This window comes from Oryzias latipes, chromosome 17, assembly GCF_002234675.1.
Source record: "Oryzias latipes chromosome 17, ASM223467v1".
Taxonomy (NCBI): domain Eukaryota; kingdom Metazoa; phylum Chordata; class Actinopteri; order Beloniformes; family Adrianichthyidae; genus Oryzias; species Oryzias latipes.
Genome location: NC_019875.2, coordinates 4,293,652 through 4,313,108, shown reverse-complemented (window position 1 = coordinate 4,313,108; position 19,457 = coordinate 4,293,652). Strand labels below are relative to the sequence as shown.

The 19,457-nt window shown below is 44.8% G+C and overlaps 1 protein-coding gene across 1 annotated transcript; it reads right to left on the bottom strand.

Annotated features, from left to right (window-relative positions):
- Positions 1-19: 19 nt before the first annotated feature.
- Positions 20-18,799, bottom strand: gipc2 (GIPC PDZ domain containing family member 2). The gene is made up of 6 exons (XM_023964798.1): positions 18,210-18,799; positions 5,609-5,794; positions 2,263-2,443; positions 2,036-2,148; positions 1,746-1,827; positions 20-1,183 (listed from the first exon to the last, which is right to left on the bottom strand). The coding sequence occupies exons 1-6, from the start codon at positions 18,480-18,482 to the stop codon at positions 1,032-1,034; spliced, it is 987 nt and encodes a 328-aa protein (XP_023820566.1). The 5' UTR covers positions 18,483-18,799; the 3' UTR covers positions 20-1,031.
- Between the last annotated feature and the right edge of the window lie 658 nt (positions 18,800-19,457).

Sequence of the window (19,457 nt, the reverse complement as noted above, 5' to 3'; positions counted from 1 at the left end):
ATCCATGACAGCGTTGACGTGGGCAGTATGGTACGTTTTATTGTCTATGCATCAACAGTGATCCCTTACAGTTTGTCAAACTGCTGCATCAGCAGAAATCAGCATCTTGACAGTGAGATGATGCTGATCTTAATCATATAAAGACAGTTTTTAACAAGTTCAAAACCCGACGGCCTTCGTTTGGAGCCGCGTTCTCCTACAAGTGTTGCAGCATCAGATTTTACAAAATAAATTACAAGAAAAGACGCCAGGACTCCGTAAAACACGAGAAACAGGAAATGAGTGCTGGTGAAGCTGCGGAGGGCTTAACCCCTTAATGCCTGTTGTCACAAATAAAATTACCTAAATGATGCATTACTTAAAAATCATAGGTGACTTAATAGCTGGAAATAAACTCAGGCGTTAAGGGATTAAAGATGATAAAAACTCTATTGCTCAGTCTGGATCAAACCAGACAATAAGACTTCATGAAAGAGCTTTAAAAATAGAAGACAAAACTGGAAGAACTATTGCTACCATCATTCTAATTACACAGAGTGACTGCTGGAAAATCAGCAGCTCCTTCACATATTACAAAAAAAACCTACAAAAACCTCTGGTTCACCTTTGTATATTCAAAATTACACAGCTAGAAAGTCCTAATTTAAAGGTCTCGTTTGTGCAGTTCACATCCCTGACGGCTGCCGAGAGACCTTAAAGCTTCGCTTGTCGATCAGCGGCACAGATCAGGTGAAGGTCAAAAATCTCTTCATGATAGATGGATGGGCTTTTTTTACATTAAAAATAAAAATAAAGGAGAGAAAACCTCATCGAACCTCCTAAGTGGTTGGGGTTTGAGGTTTCCTAAATCAAATCGACCATTTGAAGGACATAGAGGTGCCTCCAAGGGTCAAGACTGAGGCCGCTCACACTGGACAGGTTGGACCTGGAATTCCATTAGGAAGCCTTTACAAGGTGCTGCCCCTGAATGTGGGCGGAGCCTTGGGGTGGGGGTGGGGGGCTCAAAGCAGGATTCAGAGGCAGCAGCCCCCCTAAATCCTTCCCTGCTTGGCATCTCCAATCGCCCCCCAGACGTCGAAGACAAACTCGTCCGGAAAGGCAAAGTCTCCCAGGGTCTCGTCCAACGCCATGGCGAATTCATCTGGGTTCTTCTTGTCCCGGCCCACCTCCACCATGGTGGCAGCTGGGGAGGACACGGCACAGACAACGGGAGGAAGTGAGATGAGAGACAACGTTTGTGTTGCAAACGCAAAAATGTATTTTGGAAAGCAAAGAAAAAGATTTGAAAAGCAAACATTTCACATTTTCACTTGCTGCTTCACGGCCCCAACCTATCAGTAGCGGGGCAACAAAAATGGCAGCAATATCAGAGCCGTCCAGATGTCCAGTTCTGATCCAGATTCCAGCTCAGACCAGGAAAACAAAAACGTTCGTGGATCTATTTGTCTGCAAATAATCAGTCAATGGAAACGCAACAACTTATCCTCCGTTTGCATCTCAGCGGAACACGTTTAAATGGAACAGACATGTAGCTGCTACTTCATCAATGTGTTCACATGAAAGAGGCCAAACGCACACAGAGCATCAGGAAATGTCTGGGTTTAGTCGTCTTCTACATGTTTTCTGCGTGACGGCTGGGTTCTAACCCTCAGGTGTGTTTGTGGCGTGGGCTCAGCCACACTCCGACCTGTGGAGGGAGAGCATGGCGTTTATGGAGCCTTAAACCTCCGTGTGGAGATCCTCACCCAGCTCAGTGTCTCTGATGCCCATGTAGCTCTCCAGTAGATCATCCACCTTCTTTATCGCTTTCTCCTCGAACTCTGTCGGCTGAAACACACCAACCATTCAGAGTTAACACCCCGACATCTGCTGGTTACCAACAAACCCAACAGACTGCAGTGGTGATCACTGATTACAAAACTCTGACATTTGTTTAAATGATGTAGAACAAATGGAATACATAAGAAAACTGCCTCAGGCCTAATCGTTCTCCAGTTTAAAGAAAAACCAGATTCAGAATGTTTTCTGACTTTACCTCCTCCTCCACCGTGGCGGGGCCTTTGGAGCGAAGCCTCAGGGTCCCTTTTCCGTTCCCGATCTTGTTGTCGTTGGCTGGTTTGGCCCCCTTTGACCGCGGCTCGAGCATGTCTGTCAGAGTGAAGACAAGACAACAAACGCAGACTGTAAAGGAGGCGGAGCTACAAGCCGAGGTCAGCCGTTCAGGCGTCACCTGCTGGTCTCTGCCGCGCGTCTTTGACTCACCGAACGCTTTCATCGGCTCGACCAGCTTGAGGGTGAAGGGCTTGTCTTTGGGGAGGTCTTTCAGCATGCGGGCCACCTCATAATGCCGAGTCCCGAGGATGTTCTGGCCGTTGATGCACTCGATGTGGTCGCCGACGCAGATGAGCTTCACGCGGTCCGCCACGCTGCCCTCTTTGATCCGCTGCCATGCAGACGGGGACAGGCAGAAAGTGTGAGGAGACGACAAAGGAGCACAAAACTCGACACATTTGTATAGATTACTATTTAATTCCAGTCTCCCAGGATGCAGTTCCATAAAAGCATCACATGGTGGCACATGTGAGCGGCTCGCTGTTGTGAAGCTGCTTTTGTGGAGCTAAAACGAACCCTCTGTTCTACTAGAACAGGAGCCATCCACAAATCTGCATTGATAGAGATCGATTAGAAAAGAAACTTTTTGTTCCAGCAGCTCATCACTTCAAGTTCATCACTTCTCTGAACCTTTTTCCAGTTCCACGGATCAGCTAAACATGTTTCTTTTTTCCTATTCATTTAATTCAGGAAAGTCCAGAGACTTTAGTTCTAGAATTTTCTTTAGAAAATGATGTTTTTTTGCCTCTTTGCTAAAGTTCCAACAGTGCGTAGAATGTAAGCGACCTCATATGGATGAATGGTGTTTAAAAGCAGTGAGTTGTACTCAGCTGGAGAACATCACTTGCATGACTGCATTGTGCCACATGTGTGGGTTTTGATGAAGGGAGCCAAAGCTTTGGGCTTAAAGTCACTCCTTCCACTGCAGAGCAGTCTAGATGCTTCAGGATGACAAGCCAACACGGTGCTCCAAACTCTTGAGACACCGTCCTGCAGGACTTTGGAGCCCCGACCTCAACTCCACCGAACAGAACCGGGCAACCAAAGAACAAACACAGAGACTCTGATCTGGTAGAAACCACGTCTCTACATCTGTCTGAGCTTCAGGTGAGGTTTTTTCCAGCTTTTTTCCAGCTTTCGAAGGAGTCCGATCGTTTTGTCAACCTTCCTCTCTTTGGAGCTGCAGGACTGACGCATAAGAATCCGTTCACTGTTCCGGTTCCAGGTTACAACAAGCTTGTGGCTCTCAGCAGCTCTCACAACGATCTTCACCAGACTTAAAAGTTGACTTTCTCCGAAAACAGAGAGCTGTGTAAAAGTGCTTCACAAAAGGAGCATAAAATCATCTCAAAACTCAAAGAAGTACTCAAGTACAGTAATTATAATAAAACAAAACACAGTAAAATGTAGTAAAGCAAGGAATAAAATCAACTAAAAGCACTCCTGAATGAAAATGTCTTGACCTGAGATTTAAAACAGTCAATGGATTAAATCTGACGCAACAACAATGGGAGGGAGTTTCAAAGACGAGGAGCAATGGCTTGAAATGAGAGATCTCCTCTAGACTTAAAGCGAGTTTTTGGATCGCTTAAAAGATTTTGGTTGGAAGACCTCAAGGATTGGGCCGAAGACTACGGGGTTAAAAGGTCAGATAGTCAGGACCATAAATATTTGGACAGAGACACATTCTTTCTCATTTAGTTTCTGTACATTATCACAGTGAATTTTAAATAAAACAACTCAGATGCCATTGAAGTGCAGACTTTCAGCTTTTATTCCATGGGTTGAACAAAAAGACTGCATAAAAATGTGAAAAACTAAAGCATTTTTTAAACACAATCCCTTCATTTAATGGGCTCGCAAGTAATTGGACAAATGAAATAACTGAAAACCATTATGAGTGAAGCAGATTAAAGGCCTGGAGTTGATTAGAGGACTCGTGCTGCATTTGGAAGCTTCTGCTGTGAACAGAGAACATGCGGTCAAAGGAGCTCTCCATGCAGGTGAAAGGAGCCATCATTAAGCTGAGAAAACAGAAAAAAACATGAAACCAGAAATTGCTACAGTATTAGGAGTGGCTAAATCAACAGTGTGGTACATCCTGAGAAAGAAAGAAAGCACTGGTGAACTCAGCAACGCAACAAGACCTGGACGTCCACGGAAGACAACAGTGTTGGATGATGGCAGAATCATTTCCATATTCTTGAATGTCCAAGTCAGTCACCTGATCTTAACCCAAATGAGCAGCATTTCACTTGTTGAAGACTAAACTTCAGACAGAAAGGCCCACAAACAAACAGCAACTGAAAGCGGCTGCAGTAAAGGCCTGGCAGAGCATTCAGAAGGAGAAAACCCAGCATCTGCTGATGTCCATGAGTTCAAGACTTCAGGCTGTCATTGCCAACAAAGGCTTTTCAACCAAATATTAGTAATGACCATTTGGTTTTCAGTCATTTCAATTGTCCAATTAATTATGAGCCCATGAAATGAAGGGATTGGTGTTTAAAAAATGCTTTATTTTTTCACATTTTTATGCAATCTTTTTGTTCAACCTATGGAATAAAAGCTGAAAGTCTGCACTTCAATGGAATCTGTGTTGTTTCATTTAAAATTCACTGTGGTAATGTACAGAAACTAAATGAGAAAGAATGTGTCTCTGTCCAAATATTTATGGTCCTGACTGTATGTACGTCGGAGTTTGACCATCCAAGGCTCTAAAAACTAAAATCAGGTCGAAATTTGACTGGTAACCAACGTAAAGCAGACAACCGAGGAGTGATGCGTGTCCGTTTACTGGTTCCTGTTAAAAGCCTTGCTGCAGAGTTTTGACGAGCTGAAGAAGGTTTAGGAAACGTTTGTTAAAACAGGTAAAAAGAGAGGTGCAGTAATCTAAACGAGAAGAATTAAAAGCGTGCATAATTGTTTCCACGTCAGATCGAGACAAAATCTTATTGATTTATATATCAGATATTTGTGACACTGGTCAGGCCACAAGCTCTCTGCTCCAAGCTCCCAGCAATGGCGATGGAAGGGGGCGGGGTTGCTCTGCAACAACAGCCCCGCCCACAGCTCAGAGGTGAATTTCTGATGAACTCCAGCCACTCTGCAGAAACTATGTCCCAGAAAACGACACAGTTTTTTTTAATTTTGGCTAGAAATGGCGGGAAAACTTTGCAATTAGATCAAAAGATGATCAGACTTTAAATATTAATATTTGATCCCACGTGTCAAAGCTTTAAAACAAAAAAACCTTTTCCATGTTTGTGTTGAGTTGCTGTAAGTGAAGAGACACTACCACAATCCTGACTCCTGTATAACAACAAACCTTCCATCCAGGGCCGTTTACCAGTAAAAACAGCAGACAGGAAGTCATTCTCTCCTACAGCACACCTCACTTCCTGCTGCAGGTGTCTCAGGAATGAGTTTCTCTGTCAGTCAAGTGGTGAAACCAAGTGGAAAGAAAAGATCTCAGGTGTGGAGTGGTGTTCCTTCTCACCTTTATGAATGCATATCCGGCTCCGTTGTCGGTGATGGTGAGGCCCAGAGCATCTTCAGATTTGAACACCTCCACCTCCTTTTTGATCCCTTTAATGTGGGCAAAGATGAAGTCCTCCAGACCAATTTGGCCCCCCAGCAGCTTCTCCATGTCAATCTTGTGGGTGTTGAGAGTGCAGAACATGATCTGAACAGAGACAAGAAAAGGTCAAAAATATTAGCAAATATGTTTTCACATGAACAATGACCATCACTTCACAAAATAAAAGCATGGCAATGTCAGAGTTCAGACAATCAACGTTTTAAATAATGGATACACGTTTGGTATTTACCACTTGACTAAGCCCAATTTTAGATTATTTTAGAAGATCAAAAACGGTCAGGTAACAGTTTTTTCGCAGTGAATAAACTCACAATAAGGTAGGGATGTGGTGGAAAACTCCGAGGACAAACACGGTTTGTTTCACTTCATGGATTTTCAGGATTGGTAGGTAATTGTATCGTTTTGTGTTTTCCACATCATGGTCTTACTGTGCTCAGTGTGTCTGACTTATTGGAGCCAAAACCAAAAAACTTCTAAAAGAAAAACCTTTTCAATATTACGTCAATGTCAACGTTCTGTGGGTCTAAAAAGCTGATTTAGTCAGCAGGTCATTGCATCATTCAGACAGCCACGATTACACAACGTCACTCATCGGACGAGCAGCACCACCGGGCCACAGCGCCTTCAGGTTGGTGGTAGACAGTCAGATGCTGCAGGTGAACTTGGTGAGTCTCTAAGTGTCATCAGCAGACTCGCATCAAGACTCAGATCTGCTGTCAGAGTTTGTGACAGACCCCGGAGTGGAGCCCCGGCAGTGACAGACCACCACCATGACCAGAACCTAAGGACCTCTGACCTTAGACACAGTTTAGCAAACACCACACAGCTGCCGGCCCGTTTACCAGATGTGAGGGGTACTGGGGTTTCCAGACTAACCCTTGGACCTCACTCATTTGACCTGAATGACAGACGACCATTGAGGGCGACTCCACCAACGCCAAGACGCCGCCGTGACTGTTTGCAGTACAAGACCATGTGGCCTGGACAATGCAGCACTGGTCTACCATCCTGTTCTCTGATTGGTGTTGGGTCACGGTGCACAGAAATGACGGACGTCTGCGTCGATGGAGAAGACGAGGTGAGCGATACACTGAGGTCAACGTGGTTTCCAGGGTTGGCTTTGGTGGAAGAGCTGCAACAGACTGGACGGGCGTCACCAGTCAGAGCAAAACCACGTTCTGACCCCAGAGACATCATAGGATCCACCATCCTTCCCCAATTCCAACAGAATAGCCCCAACTTTCTGTTCATGAATGATAAGGCTCCACCACATGGTGAATGAATGGTAGATAGAACCTCATATGGTTTGGCCAGCAATGACCCCTGACCTGAACCCTTGTAAAGGACGTTTGGGACCAGCTGAATCGGAGACTGGATGATCGGACCCCCAAGTGACCTGGCAGAACTGCATGTAGCACTTGTGGAAGAGTGGAACATCATCATTAGTCTGGTGAGGAGCAGGACACGTCACTGTCAAGCTGTCATGGCAGCAAATGGTGGAAAAACTCGCCATCGACGTGGTCAATGTTTATTTGTTTTATTTGTCTTCCTTTTCGGGTATTACAGATCAAACTAATAAAGATGGCGTTTCTTCTCATTCAATAGTAGTAATAGCAAAGGTAAATTTTATGCATTTCATTTAATTTCAGACCAAACAGGAGGAACAGTCCATATCCTTAGCTTCTGGAGAGTAGTGCATTTCTCCTCCCCTTTCCCATGATGCTCTTGTCGTGTCTTTTCACACAGCTCTGTTTGTCTGACTAAAAACAGAGAATTTTCCCATCCTGCTTTAGAAATGTGAAAAAAATCTGGTTCCACACGTCTGGTAATGTGATCGGGGCGGAGCATTGCACAAGAGGCCTTCTATGACAGACGGTGAAACCTGGGAGGAAAAGGTCGTTTGGTTGTAAAACATTTATTCGGTGCCAGCTCAGCCGGGCAGGCGGGGGGGGGGACTATCAGGTTTAGCTTCACTTGGGTTTTCAAAGCAGTGAGAAATCTTAGTGCCTGATTTCTATTCAGCATTTTTAACATCATCATCATCATTATCAGGAGCAGCAGAGCTTCAAGTTATTCTGAAAATGCTTTAAAAAAAGGATCAGTTTCGTGCACCAATCAGCCCAAAGGAGCATGTTTTTTTTTGTTGCTGCCTTGTTCTTTATCTCGAGTGACCATAAAAGCTACAAAAGGAGGAAGGTCGCCGCTGAAAAGAGCAGAGAACTGTAAAACCGTGGAGACGAGGCGAGGGAAGAGCTGCAGCCAGGCTGACGAGTGAGTCTTTATTTATTCCAAACAGATGCCTCACCCTCTTCTTGGCTTTGCCCGGGCCAGCCTATTACCCAACAACAGGTGGGAGGAACAGCAGCAGAGCAGACTCCCACACTGCTTTCCATTATGCTGCCTCTCAGAGCTGCTCCCCTCCTGCCGAGCGGCTCGTCCATGCGGCAGGTGTTGGTATGATATGCAGCGGCGGCGGTGCCGGGCGCCTTCCTCCCACAGTTTCTGCACCTCCCACTGACCGGGGCAGCTACAACCTCCCAGCGTCACCAAGAGAGGCCTTGTTGAAAGATTTCCTGAAGTCTGTCTGTCAGCACCTGGAGCAATCGTGAGGCAGAGGTTTAAAGAAGCTAAAGTACACAGAGAGAAGAAGATGACTTCAGTCTGAAGACGACTGCATGACATTGCGTAAACGAGGGTTAATGAGTCACCTATTCTACAAAGCCAGTTAGAGGAGCTTAGCATGTTTTCAGGAAGCTTATCTGTTTCTGCTTCATTCTTCTTTTTTTTTACTGCACCTTAGAGCAAAAGTTTGACCACGTCCTCAAAAACTCACCAAAACAACAACAAGAACAAATACAAAATCAAAACAATAAGGGCCAAATTCTCTACTCCAGTGTTTTTCAACCTTTTTTGAGCCAAGGCACACTTTATCCTTGACAAAAATCCTGCGGCACACCAGCATCCATAAACTGAAAAACGGAGAAAGTCTGTATTGATGTACAGTCCCTCTGCAATCTCACGGGCATTTTTGTGAAGAGTAAGCTGGAAGTTGCTGCAGTTTTGTCTTTTTTTTTTTTTTTTTTTTAACTTGTCCTGTCCAACAGCTGGGCAAACAGATGAGAGCTGAAGGCCTCTTGTGTTGGACATATTTTACTTTAACAACAGGGGTTCTGAATCTTCTGACAAACCAGAGGTATGTCTGAATAAACCCCTTTTGTAATTGAGGCCAAACTCTATTCATTTTAAATCAAAATCTTTTGTGTTGGACCGGACGGAAAAGGAAAGGAGGGAAGAAGAGAGAGGGATGTTAGAAAGGGGGGAATAGGATGGTGATTATGGGGGGGGGGGTTTAAAACCATGAAGCAACATAAAGCAACAAGTTTACTGGATGTTTATCATTACAGTGAGGTTCAAATGTACTACAAGTCTAGAGGGGGCAGGGCCTGTCCACACACACACTCAGATGTTGCAAACATAGCTGCTGGCTCCAAAAATGTTCACATGTCAACATGTAAACAATAAAAACACTGTTTCCACACGCATACCTATGCCTTCAAACCAACTAGTGTGAAATATTTCATTCAATCACGCAAAATATTAGTGACAAGGTGAGCTAACACCTGTGCTCAAGTGAGTGTTCATATTCTTCTAAAATGGATGATGGCATGTGAAAAGAAGGAGGGAGAGTGCCCAGCCACCCCCACACCAAGACCCCCGCCGCAGCAGCAGCAGCAGCCAGAACCCCCCAACGCCACACGGCAGCAGGTAGAGACCACCCCCCCCCCTCCGGGTGATCACATCCGCCACCCAGGCCTGGGCCACCAGGACGGCACCGGGGCTCCCAGAGCCAGAGAGCAGGGAGGCATGGGGGGAAAAAAGAGTGCAGCTCCAGCCCCAACCAGGAGAGCAGCCCTCCCGCCGAGCCGGGAGAGCCCAACGCACGGCCCCGCCCCAGAAGAGTGCCCACAGCCCCAGACGAGCACCTCATCACGACCCAGGAGTTCTGGGCATCCCCCCGCCCCAGCCCCAGGTGCGAGCCTGGACCCCCCAAGGGAGACCCACTCCGCGCTCCAGGCACCAACGCGGCCCACGGTTGCTCCAGGAAGGAGCAAGGCAGGGGCCAGCCGCCCCCGCCCAGGAGGAGGGCACCCAGGAAAAGAGGGGGGTCCACAAGAGATGGCCCGACCAGGCTCGGCCACAGTTGGAAATTTGGCGAGGCCCAGCTCTCAGGGGTAAGGACCACAACCCACACCACAGGAACTCGGACACCCCCCGGCTCAGATGTGATGTTATCCCCGGCTCTTGGACTTGCCAGAAGCTCAGGGATCCCCTCCCTGCGTGGAGAGAGGACTGCCGGGCCCAGGAAGCCAGCACCCAGGGGACACGGCCGCCGTTGCAAACGGTGCAGTACCCCCTACCAGGGATGGGTTAGGGGACAGATGGTCCTAGGTCCCACCTTCCTTGTGAAATGCGTGTGTGTGTTTGTGAGGGTGTGTGTTTTTGTTGGAATGTATATTTTGAGGAGTGAAGGGTGTGTGTGCTAAGGGGGTGCAGTTAAAATTGGCGGGTAGGGCACTGAGGGGACTGATTACTCACAGTGATGTCCCATCACCCTCCCAACCAAGGGGCCCTAAATGTCTGCGGTGGAGTTGAAATTGGCGGGTAGGGCGCTAAAATGACATCTGCTGCTTGCTGGGAGTGATGTCCAAGCACCCCCCCTACCAAGGGCCCTACATGTCTAAGGTGCAAATACAACCGATAGGGGGGGGGGCCCATTCCATACGGCAACCATGGGAAGGGGACCACTGCCAAGTAGCTCCTCCCCCCAAGGTGCATCGCAGGCTGTTAATGAACACAAACCTTGAAGGAGAACTAAACTGTTGACCTCTGATTTTATCAATAAAGATTTAAAAACTGTTTTTCCGGAGAATGATTGGTGGAGACAGTTAAAGGGGCAGGACTTTTCCAAAAACAGCTGAAGCTGCAGCTAAATCGCGGTACCGTCATTCTTATCAAATGTCTTTTATAGAATCAAATAAACACAAGGAAAAAAGTGTTTTACAATCTTTCATATTCCTAACTACTCAGTGTTTTATCAGGGCCTGTTTGGATGAACAAAGAGCTGATATCCTGGAGATGCTAAATGTTTTTAGATCAGTTAATGGATAATTTCCCACGGCACACCTGACCATCTCCCATGAGACACCGGTTGAAAAACACTGGTCTAAAGAGCTGCTGTTGTCACTGCCTCATGATCATTGCTGAGGCATAATTAATCCGTGTATCAATTGTTTTTCAAATTAAAATAGGGACTGCTTTATTTATGTATCAATTTCTAAACCTTTATAGAAAAACAAATCCTTTTTCGATTTAGCCTTTTTTCTAAAAATCACATTGAAGCAAACACATAATGAACGTTTAAATGCATTTTCTAAAAGTTCCTCTTAGACACACGGGTGACCCGGAAGTATTTTGGTGTGCAGTTTTATTGTGAAGGCTGTGCTGCTCATGTTTTCCGATAGCGGTTCCAGGAGTGGTCGTGGAGCCTGGGCCGCGCCCGTGGGACGTCCATTGCGTGCGTGGAGTTTGATCCGTGATCGCTGGGAGTAAAAATTTAACTCCATAACACACATGCCAACAGGTTAAGGTTGCAACCATTCCACTATCAACGTTTCATTGACCTTTGACCCCAGGAAGAGGCCGCCACCTTGAATTTTCAAAAGAAAAAACCAACAAGCATCTTTAGGTCTGCCAACAAATTGAAACTTCTAGGGATTTTGCTCTATACCCTCCTCCTCCAGCATCATTGGGAAGCTACTTGGGAAAAATTTTGGTTTTAAAGTTTGTCGATTTTTAAATATTGCTATCTATCTATCGCTCGCACATTTTTTACTGGAAAATTACGAGAATTTAAAAACAACATGACATACGATGTGAACATATTAAGAATGTGGGCAAGGTTAAAAAATCTCTGTTCCCAAGGAAATCCAAAAATGTACTTTTGCTGATAATTCCCAAAACGGCAGAAATCTGTTGGTCACCCCCATGGGAGCAAAAAATAAAATGGTTGCTATGGAGATGAAACCAACAGAAATGTGTGTTTTTTATGAATTTGTCCGGTGTAGCTCGGACCACCATGGCAGGGGCAGGAAGGGAGAGTGAGGGGCATGTAGTCAACGATGCTGTGTTAATTATTAAGGGAGTTACGATGAAAAGCTTTTCCTTAAGATATTTCTGTCTCTTTTAGGCATTTATTGAAAGTGTTAAGCTGTGGTCACAAAGTATGAGTTTTTGGCATCAAATCAAATTACTTTGGAAATGTGAGAAAATAAATGAATAAAAAATGAAACTGTTAATCCGCATGTTGGCAGTGAGACCCCGTCCTACTGTTCTAAACACAATGTAAGCAGAAAAACTGCTATCCTTAGTTTTCTGAGAAGGTGATCTCAGTGAACTGCTCAACTGTCAGAAGTTTTCATCGGATGCATCTCATACTTGTCTACACGACTTAATAAACTGAAGATATTTATCAAGCGAAAACAGTTTTTGGTGATGTGAATATCCCTCATCAGGTTCTGCGTTAGATGGTAGGACTGACAGTAGCATTGCTTTGATTTGTGTTCAGCCTAAATAAGAAACGTTTGCCGCGAGGCTTTAGCGTCTGCTGTGTGGAACACGGCAGAGCCGGCCAACGCAGCCTCTCGTTGCTCCGCCCTCTGAAGTGTGCCGGCCATTAAAACACTGTTGGCTAAAAGCTCAGGAAAGCCGTTTCTTTGGCAACTGAGCTGCAGACAAATGACAGCCTCTTGAACGGCTCCTTTAATGACAAACAAAATGAAAGAGCGGAAATGAGGCTTTCAGCTGCAAAGTACCCAGCATGCAGTTTGATGGAGAGGCTCCATTTGGTTATGCTTAAAGGCTGTAGCCCTTTTTCTGAAGTCTAAAAAGAGATTTTTGGGTTAAATTCCCAAACAAACAGAGCAGAAGACATGTTTTAGGGGTGCAAGGCAGCATTGTCCTCCTCCTCTGATCTGAGTATGTGATGTAACAGTACCTATTAAATCCTAATTACTCACCAACAAGGCTCTGAACATAAAAATGAACTTTTGTTTATTTTACTGCTTAAGTTCAAGCAAACAAAAAGTAAAACTTCTACCTAAACATGTGGATAAAAATCTTTTTGATATACGGTGCCCAGCATAAATAAGTACAGACCACTACCGTTGCTGTTCTTTCAGAATCTACATTTTCTACAAAGGTGCGGCATTGACTGCAAACAAGATTTGTTAATTTGCACACACAAAAAGTGATTTTCCTAACAAATGAATCAAGCCCATGTTGCTAAATGAGTACACCCCAGTCAGAGTCTTGGGAGAAAAGCCAAACTTTAGACTTCAAAATTCTAATGAACAGGCTTTCAACCACAGGTGAGTCTAATGATTCATTTCAGGTGTCCAGCACACAGGTGACTAGAAAAGGGCATTTCTAGTCACAAAGAACAGCCCTTCCCATTTCATGCTGTCAGCAATGGCTCCCCATGGAAAAGAAATGTCACAAAACTCAGAAAGAAACTCATTTCTTTGCACAAAAAGGTGAGGGCTACAAGATCAGCAAAGCTTTACAGATCAGTCAAAATACTGTAGCAACAGTGATGCAAAAATTTAAGAGAGATGGAAGTGCAACCATCTCACAGAGACGTCCAGGCCGTCCACAGAAGCTAACATCTGGACAGGAGCGTCTCCTGATGAAAAGGGTTGAAGAAAATCGCTGTGCAAGTTCACTAGAGCTAGCTGAAGCAGCAGAACGCCAAACTGGACGAACGGTTTCCTGTGACGTCATATGGTCACACTGCAGAGGAACGGCGTGCATAGTTACCATCCACCAAGGAAGCCTCTCCTAAAACCATGCATGAAAAAGCACGCCTAGCATTTGTTGGGCCCATGCTGAAGAAGATGAAGACTACTGGGACTCAATACTCTGGAGAGATGAGACACAGATCCCCGATTTTGGAACTAATGGTTTGAAAACTGGATGGCGTCGCAAAGGTGAGGACTTCAAAGGAAAATGCATGCAGTGAAACACGGTGGTGGCAGTGTCCTAATGTGGGGCTGCATTTCATTGATGGTATCATGAACTCAGCAATGAACTGCTCTAAGTAAGTTAGATGATTAACCATAATTTGTTGTTATGAAGTTAAAGTGTTGAATAAATCACAACCTTGTGGAAAGTTTGGACTTTTTTTTGTTCATTGAGCTATCGATTAAATTAGTACTTTTTAAAGTGGGTGTACTCATTTATGCTGAGCACTGTAATTCCTCAGCTGATTTATCATAAAAAGGATCACTTTTTTTTCCACTTTTAAAAATTCTGAAGCACATTTTGGTTTGTTAATAAAATCCATTTATTCTAATGCATATTAGAATGAAATAAAAAGAAGAATCAGTGTGAGACAAAACCCCGGAGAGGAGTTTAGAGCAACCGGCAGTTAGTTTCCAGGCACTGTTGATCGAATGTTTCCGCCGCGTTGAGCATCTTTAATGGTTAACAGGAATGCTGATATCAGCTTGGTGGGCCTTTTCTAACAGGAAATCTCAACAATCAGCATTAGCTTCAGCATTCATTTACCAGACCAAGGATGTGAAGTGTAAGATTTTCTGTCAGAAGGGTCTCAATCTCCTTGCCTCCGCCCCGAAGCAGCTGGGATAGGCTCCAGCAACTTCCCATGACCCCACACAGAACAAAGTGGGAACAGAAGACGCTCTGACAGATGGATGGAACTGGTCAGTACATTTCAGGTTCTATCAGTTTGTTCCGTAACAGCAGGTTTGTGGGCAAAAGCGGAAAAAATAAACGGATCTTAGGGCCGGTTCGGGTTGAAACCAGAACCCGAGCCTTCACTCAGAGCAAATATGGCCAAAAAAACCAGCCCTCCCTGCAGTTCAACATATAAACAAGAAAAACTTCCAATTTAATGGCTGTGAAAAACATTTCAAGCTTATATTTGAGGTGAAATATGTGACTAATGATAAAAAACACAAATCAGACATTGGACTAAAATAATCCACAAGATCATTTCTAAAAGGTAAGGTATTAATTTAATCAAACATATTTCAGAAAAATGTGGGGGGAAAAAGACCAATTCTGTAGTTTTCCTCGTCTGTTTGGCTTCAGAAAGGAAATCCCTCCACATCTATACCTCAATAAAAGCATCATAAAGTAGCAACAGCTGCTAACTTCATGACCTTTAACCCTCTCTTTCCATACTTTCCATTAATCTGAAGTTTTAAGGCAAATTGAGACATAAAATAATCCTAATCTTCATCTGGACTATGTAAAGTGAGCTATTTCTGTTGCCGTATGTCTTCAGGGCCGGATTGCTTTAAGAACGACGGCAGAAACCCGAGCAGCAAACACAGCAGACCCACCAAACAGGATGCATCTCCAGGGATTCCTGGTTAAAAACACTCTCCAGTGCATTAACTCCTGCAACAACAACAATAGGTTTCACTGAAGATATTTAAACTGTAGGGAAATAAATGCAAATGTTCCTGTGAGCCAGCAGGCAAAGTCACAGACGCAAACCTCAAACTCCAGCAGACTTTGGCAGAGCATAGTCAAAGACCTTCAGCTTTATCTCCACACGGCGCCACGCCACGCTGATCAGGATAGAGTCCCCACGTCCGCTGTGAGGCAGTCAGCAGCATCGCCGCCGCCGCCGCCGTCTAGAGCTTTAGAGTCCGTCTCTGTTACGGTTTGAGGAGCTGATGTTTTCGCAAAAGCTACATTCATTTCCAGCTGTGCAAGAAAATGATCTAAAAGGCCAGATGAGAACGAACACTAAACTACTGCCAAACACTTCATAGATAAACAAATGATGTTTCTCGTGTCCCATCAAAAAGGTAAATGAGTTCACCACATTTTAAAATCGTCTTTTCAAAAACTAAAAGGTGGACACTGCCGAACTTTGCAATATGCATATCGCAAAAGTTGGAGAAAATATTGTTACCTTAAATGTGCTAAAACAATCTTATGGCATGTGCACCATATAAATAATCCGTGCCAAAGGAATAAAGTTAAGGCAGAGTCACACAGCCACTGCCTACATTTTCCACGTATGAAATGTTGGTCTTTTGTGATGCATGTGTGATACACGTCATTCATACGCGTTTCTTGGGTTCGTCATTCGTCGCTGTGCTCAGACGTCCGTCGAGGGTTTCCACCAACGGGTCTTTACGTGACTTCGATTTTGAGCTGTTCAGGATTTTTGGTCAGTTGAGAATTACGCGCATTTTAAATGGTTTATACACAATTATTACCTAGGTCTTATGCAATTGTGTGATTTTTGTGAGATGCATATGCAAAGTTGTGTCTTTTCATACATGTACCACTGATGTTTAACTTTTATATGGCATATACGGTGCACACATCTCGCAAAAATGACATATTTGACGCACAAATTACTAATGAATTGCACCTAAACAGCGCAATTAACACACGGTTGATGTTCTGTGTTGGTTGTTCTTGGCGTGGTTTATTCCCACTTCTTCCATGGTTTAACATGGTTCATTCATGATGCATTTCTCACTTTTTTCACGTATATTCACGTATGACCAATGTTCATCCATGTAATGTGCGCTAAACCTCTGTAGTGGCTGTTTTTACACGGCTTTCAGAGGAAAACGCACAGACGGTCAGCACCTAAAGACATGACAGATCAATCCCAACAACCTCAAAAAGCTCCTAAATCTGTTCGCTCCCAAAGGTCTGTCCGGGTGAGCACTGCAACCGACAGCCACCTCTTTAACCTCACAGAAATGTTGGAAAGGTTTTTTTTAAATCGGGTGGAGCTCAGCCATCAGCTGGTGGTGTTTATGAAGGGAGGAGGCCATGGGCAGATCTGCTTCCTGGGGTCCTCTGGGATGATCTGGCGGTGCCTGGGACCAGTTATCTGGTTAGATTTGAGGCCGTGCCCACTGGGCCGGACGTCAGGGACTTCCAATGTGCAACAATGAACGTAATCGCGTCAAACTCCGCCACTCCGTCTGTCTGATGTCCTTGTCTCCGATTTATCTGTAACATTCTTGTGAATAGACGAGTGTGCTGTGCTTCAAAGGATGAAGAAACCTGTTCTGATCAAAAGTCCACATTTGAATGAATTTAAGACTCGATTCTTCCTGTGACTGCTCAGTTATTTTACTCTACTTCCTGTTGAGCAAGAAATAGAGCTCAACCTAAGCAGGAGTTTATCTCTCTTCACTATGCATGACCAAATGGCTGTATGTTCTTTGGAAAGACTGCACCGGATGCCTAAACTCCACGTTTGTCTCGGAGATCCTGAAAAAGGTGAAAATAAAAACGGAGAACTCCATGCAGTGACTCATCTACAACACATCACGCATCATTAAAACCATTAGGAAGAAGAACAACAAGCTGTTTGACAGCTTCAGTGAGCAAGTTCAGGCAGAGACGCAGGAATTTTAATGAGGGACATGACCGACCGCATAAGCAAGCCCCCAAAAAGATGGAGCCAAATACACTTTTTAAAGAATCAGAAATGGTTCATTTCATCCCTGTTGGCGTGAAGCTCTGTGTGATTCATGGTGAACGAATCTCACTGCGCAAATTCCCGTCTAATGGTTACATTCGTTGAAGGAAGCAACTGGTGTCTGAGCTTGAAAGCAAACAGAAAACTCGGCTCTGAGTGTAACATCCTCCAAGCGGACAAAAGCGGAGCGCGCCGCCCATGGCTGCCTGTGAAAGGAGCAGCTACAGTCAATCACAGAAAAGCTGCTTTTGTTTCCAGCAGGTGGAAGGAGAAAAAATAAATGAATCCATGTTCTTTCTTTGCAAAAGGTTTTTTTTGGGAAGAACTCTCATAAATTGTCCCCCGAGCACAAACGCTGGTGTCAGCCCTTCAGTCACACTGTTCCAATGGTTCTGGACTCTTCTCAGTCTAGCAGGGCCAAAGGTGAGGTTCCGGTAGAGACTATACAGGGTGTGTCTTTAGGAACATGACACAAAGCGGACTTTTAGAGACAAACACCACACTAATCTCCCACAAAATCCACTTCAATTCAAATCTGTTTACCTCAAGGCCTTTTACTGCAACTGCAACCATTCAGAGCTTTTTTTTTAAAGATTTGAAATAAACCATAAAAACGTGTTGTTATCAATACAAACCACTCCAAACAGTCACATCTACTACTAGTGATTTTAGTTTAGACTTCTACAAGGCTCTGAAACGATGCTATGGCTCCACTGTTTGCCGTTTTTCCCCTTTAATTAATTGATAATAAGACAACAGGTGAGAACTCTTACCGAGAACTACAGTAAATCCGAGGGCTGATAGGAAAACCCTTCATACTTTTATTATCCTGTTTGTTTATCTTCTAGTCAGCATAAAGACACGAGTTCAGGTCAAACAGAGTCCAATAGTTATTTACAGCAGGTGTAACCGCCCCCCTCCCCCCCTCCCCGCTGTAGGACAGGTAGATCTTACCTCAGGTGGGCTTAGGTTGAAGGCGTCTGCGATCTTGCCGTACAGCTCCTTGACGTTGGTAAATCCCTCAATCCTCCCCGTGGGGCTTCCGTGCGCGAGCTGCGTGTGGAAGACCAGCTTGGGCCGCAGGTCGGCAGGTGGCGGCGGCAGCCCCGCGCCGTTCACGGACGCCTTGGCCAGACTCCCGGCGCCCGCGCGCCCGCCGCCGACCTCCTCGTGGTCCATCAGGTGCTCCTTCGCCTTGTTCTTCTTCCTCCAGGGTCCCAGCGGCATCTCGGCGGCCTTTTCGTCTCTCCCTTCTCGGCAGTTGGAACAGTCCGGGACGCTGATCTCACATTGACCTGGAGCTCCGAGAGAGACTCCTCCTGTCCTCCTCCTGCACTTCCTCCTCCTCTCTCTCCTCAGTCGGTGTGGGTCCTCCTCTCGTCGCGCGCCTGCTGTCGGCTTTAAAGCCGGGTTGTTGTTGTTTTTAGGGAGACCTGACTCGTAATTAAAGGGAGTAGGAAGAGGAGTAAAGCTCTTCACAACCTGCTGCTGCTCCTCGACTAACAAAAGCTCCTCTGTTTGTCTGTCAGCGTGCCGCGGTGCGCAGGCGCAGTGGGACGGGCCGGGATCAGGGGCCGTCGTGCACCTGCGCGCCGCCCACCTTTGCTGAGCCCCCCCCCCGCAGCGAGGCAAAGTCCAAACAACAACAACAACAGGTGTTAGATCCAGAGGAAATAATAATAAAGCTCCCTGAAATGTTGTATCTGTTTGTTGATCATTATAACAAATGGACCTTCAGTAAAAAGTACTACAAGTGTACTTACTACAAGTAGTACACTTGAAGGCTACTATTTATTTAGTATCTATTGTAAAACTTAAAATGTTCCAATGTAGTCTGAAGAAGTATTTAGTTAGAATACTTCCAACTACATGGTCTATAGTAGACTTTTTCTACTTATACTCAAGTATACTTCATCAAATAAACTTCAAGTGTAGCAGCAGGAGCCTTTTAAGACGTACTCAGGAAGTTTGTATCATTTAATTTAATGTATTTTACTGAAAATGTAAATGAACGCCCACAACTTACTGAACATGTTACTTAAATATAACAACCAAACTATTTAGCGAGTTTTGACTCTAACCATTATTACTATGACCAGAAAAGGTCAATCAAAGTTCTCGAGCTACAAAAACGAGTTTTTGCAGCTTTAATCAAACTGTTGCTTATTTTATAGATATATAGATGGAACTTTGAATGATCCC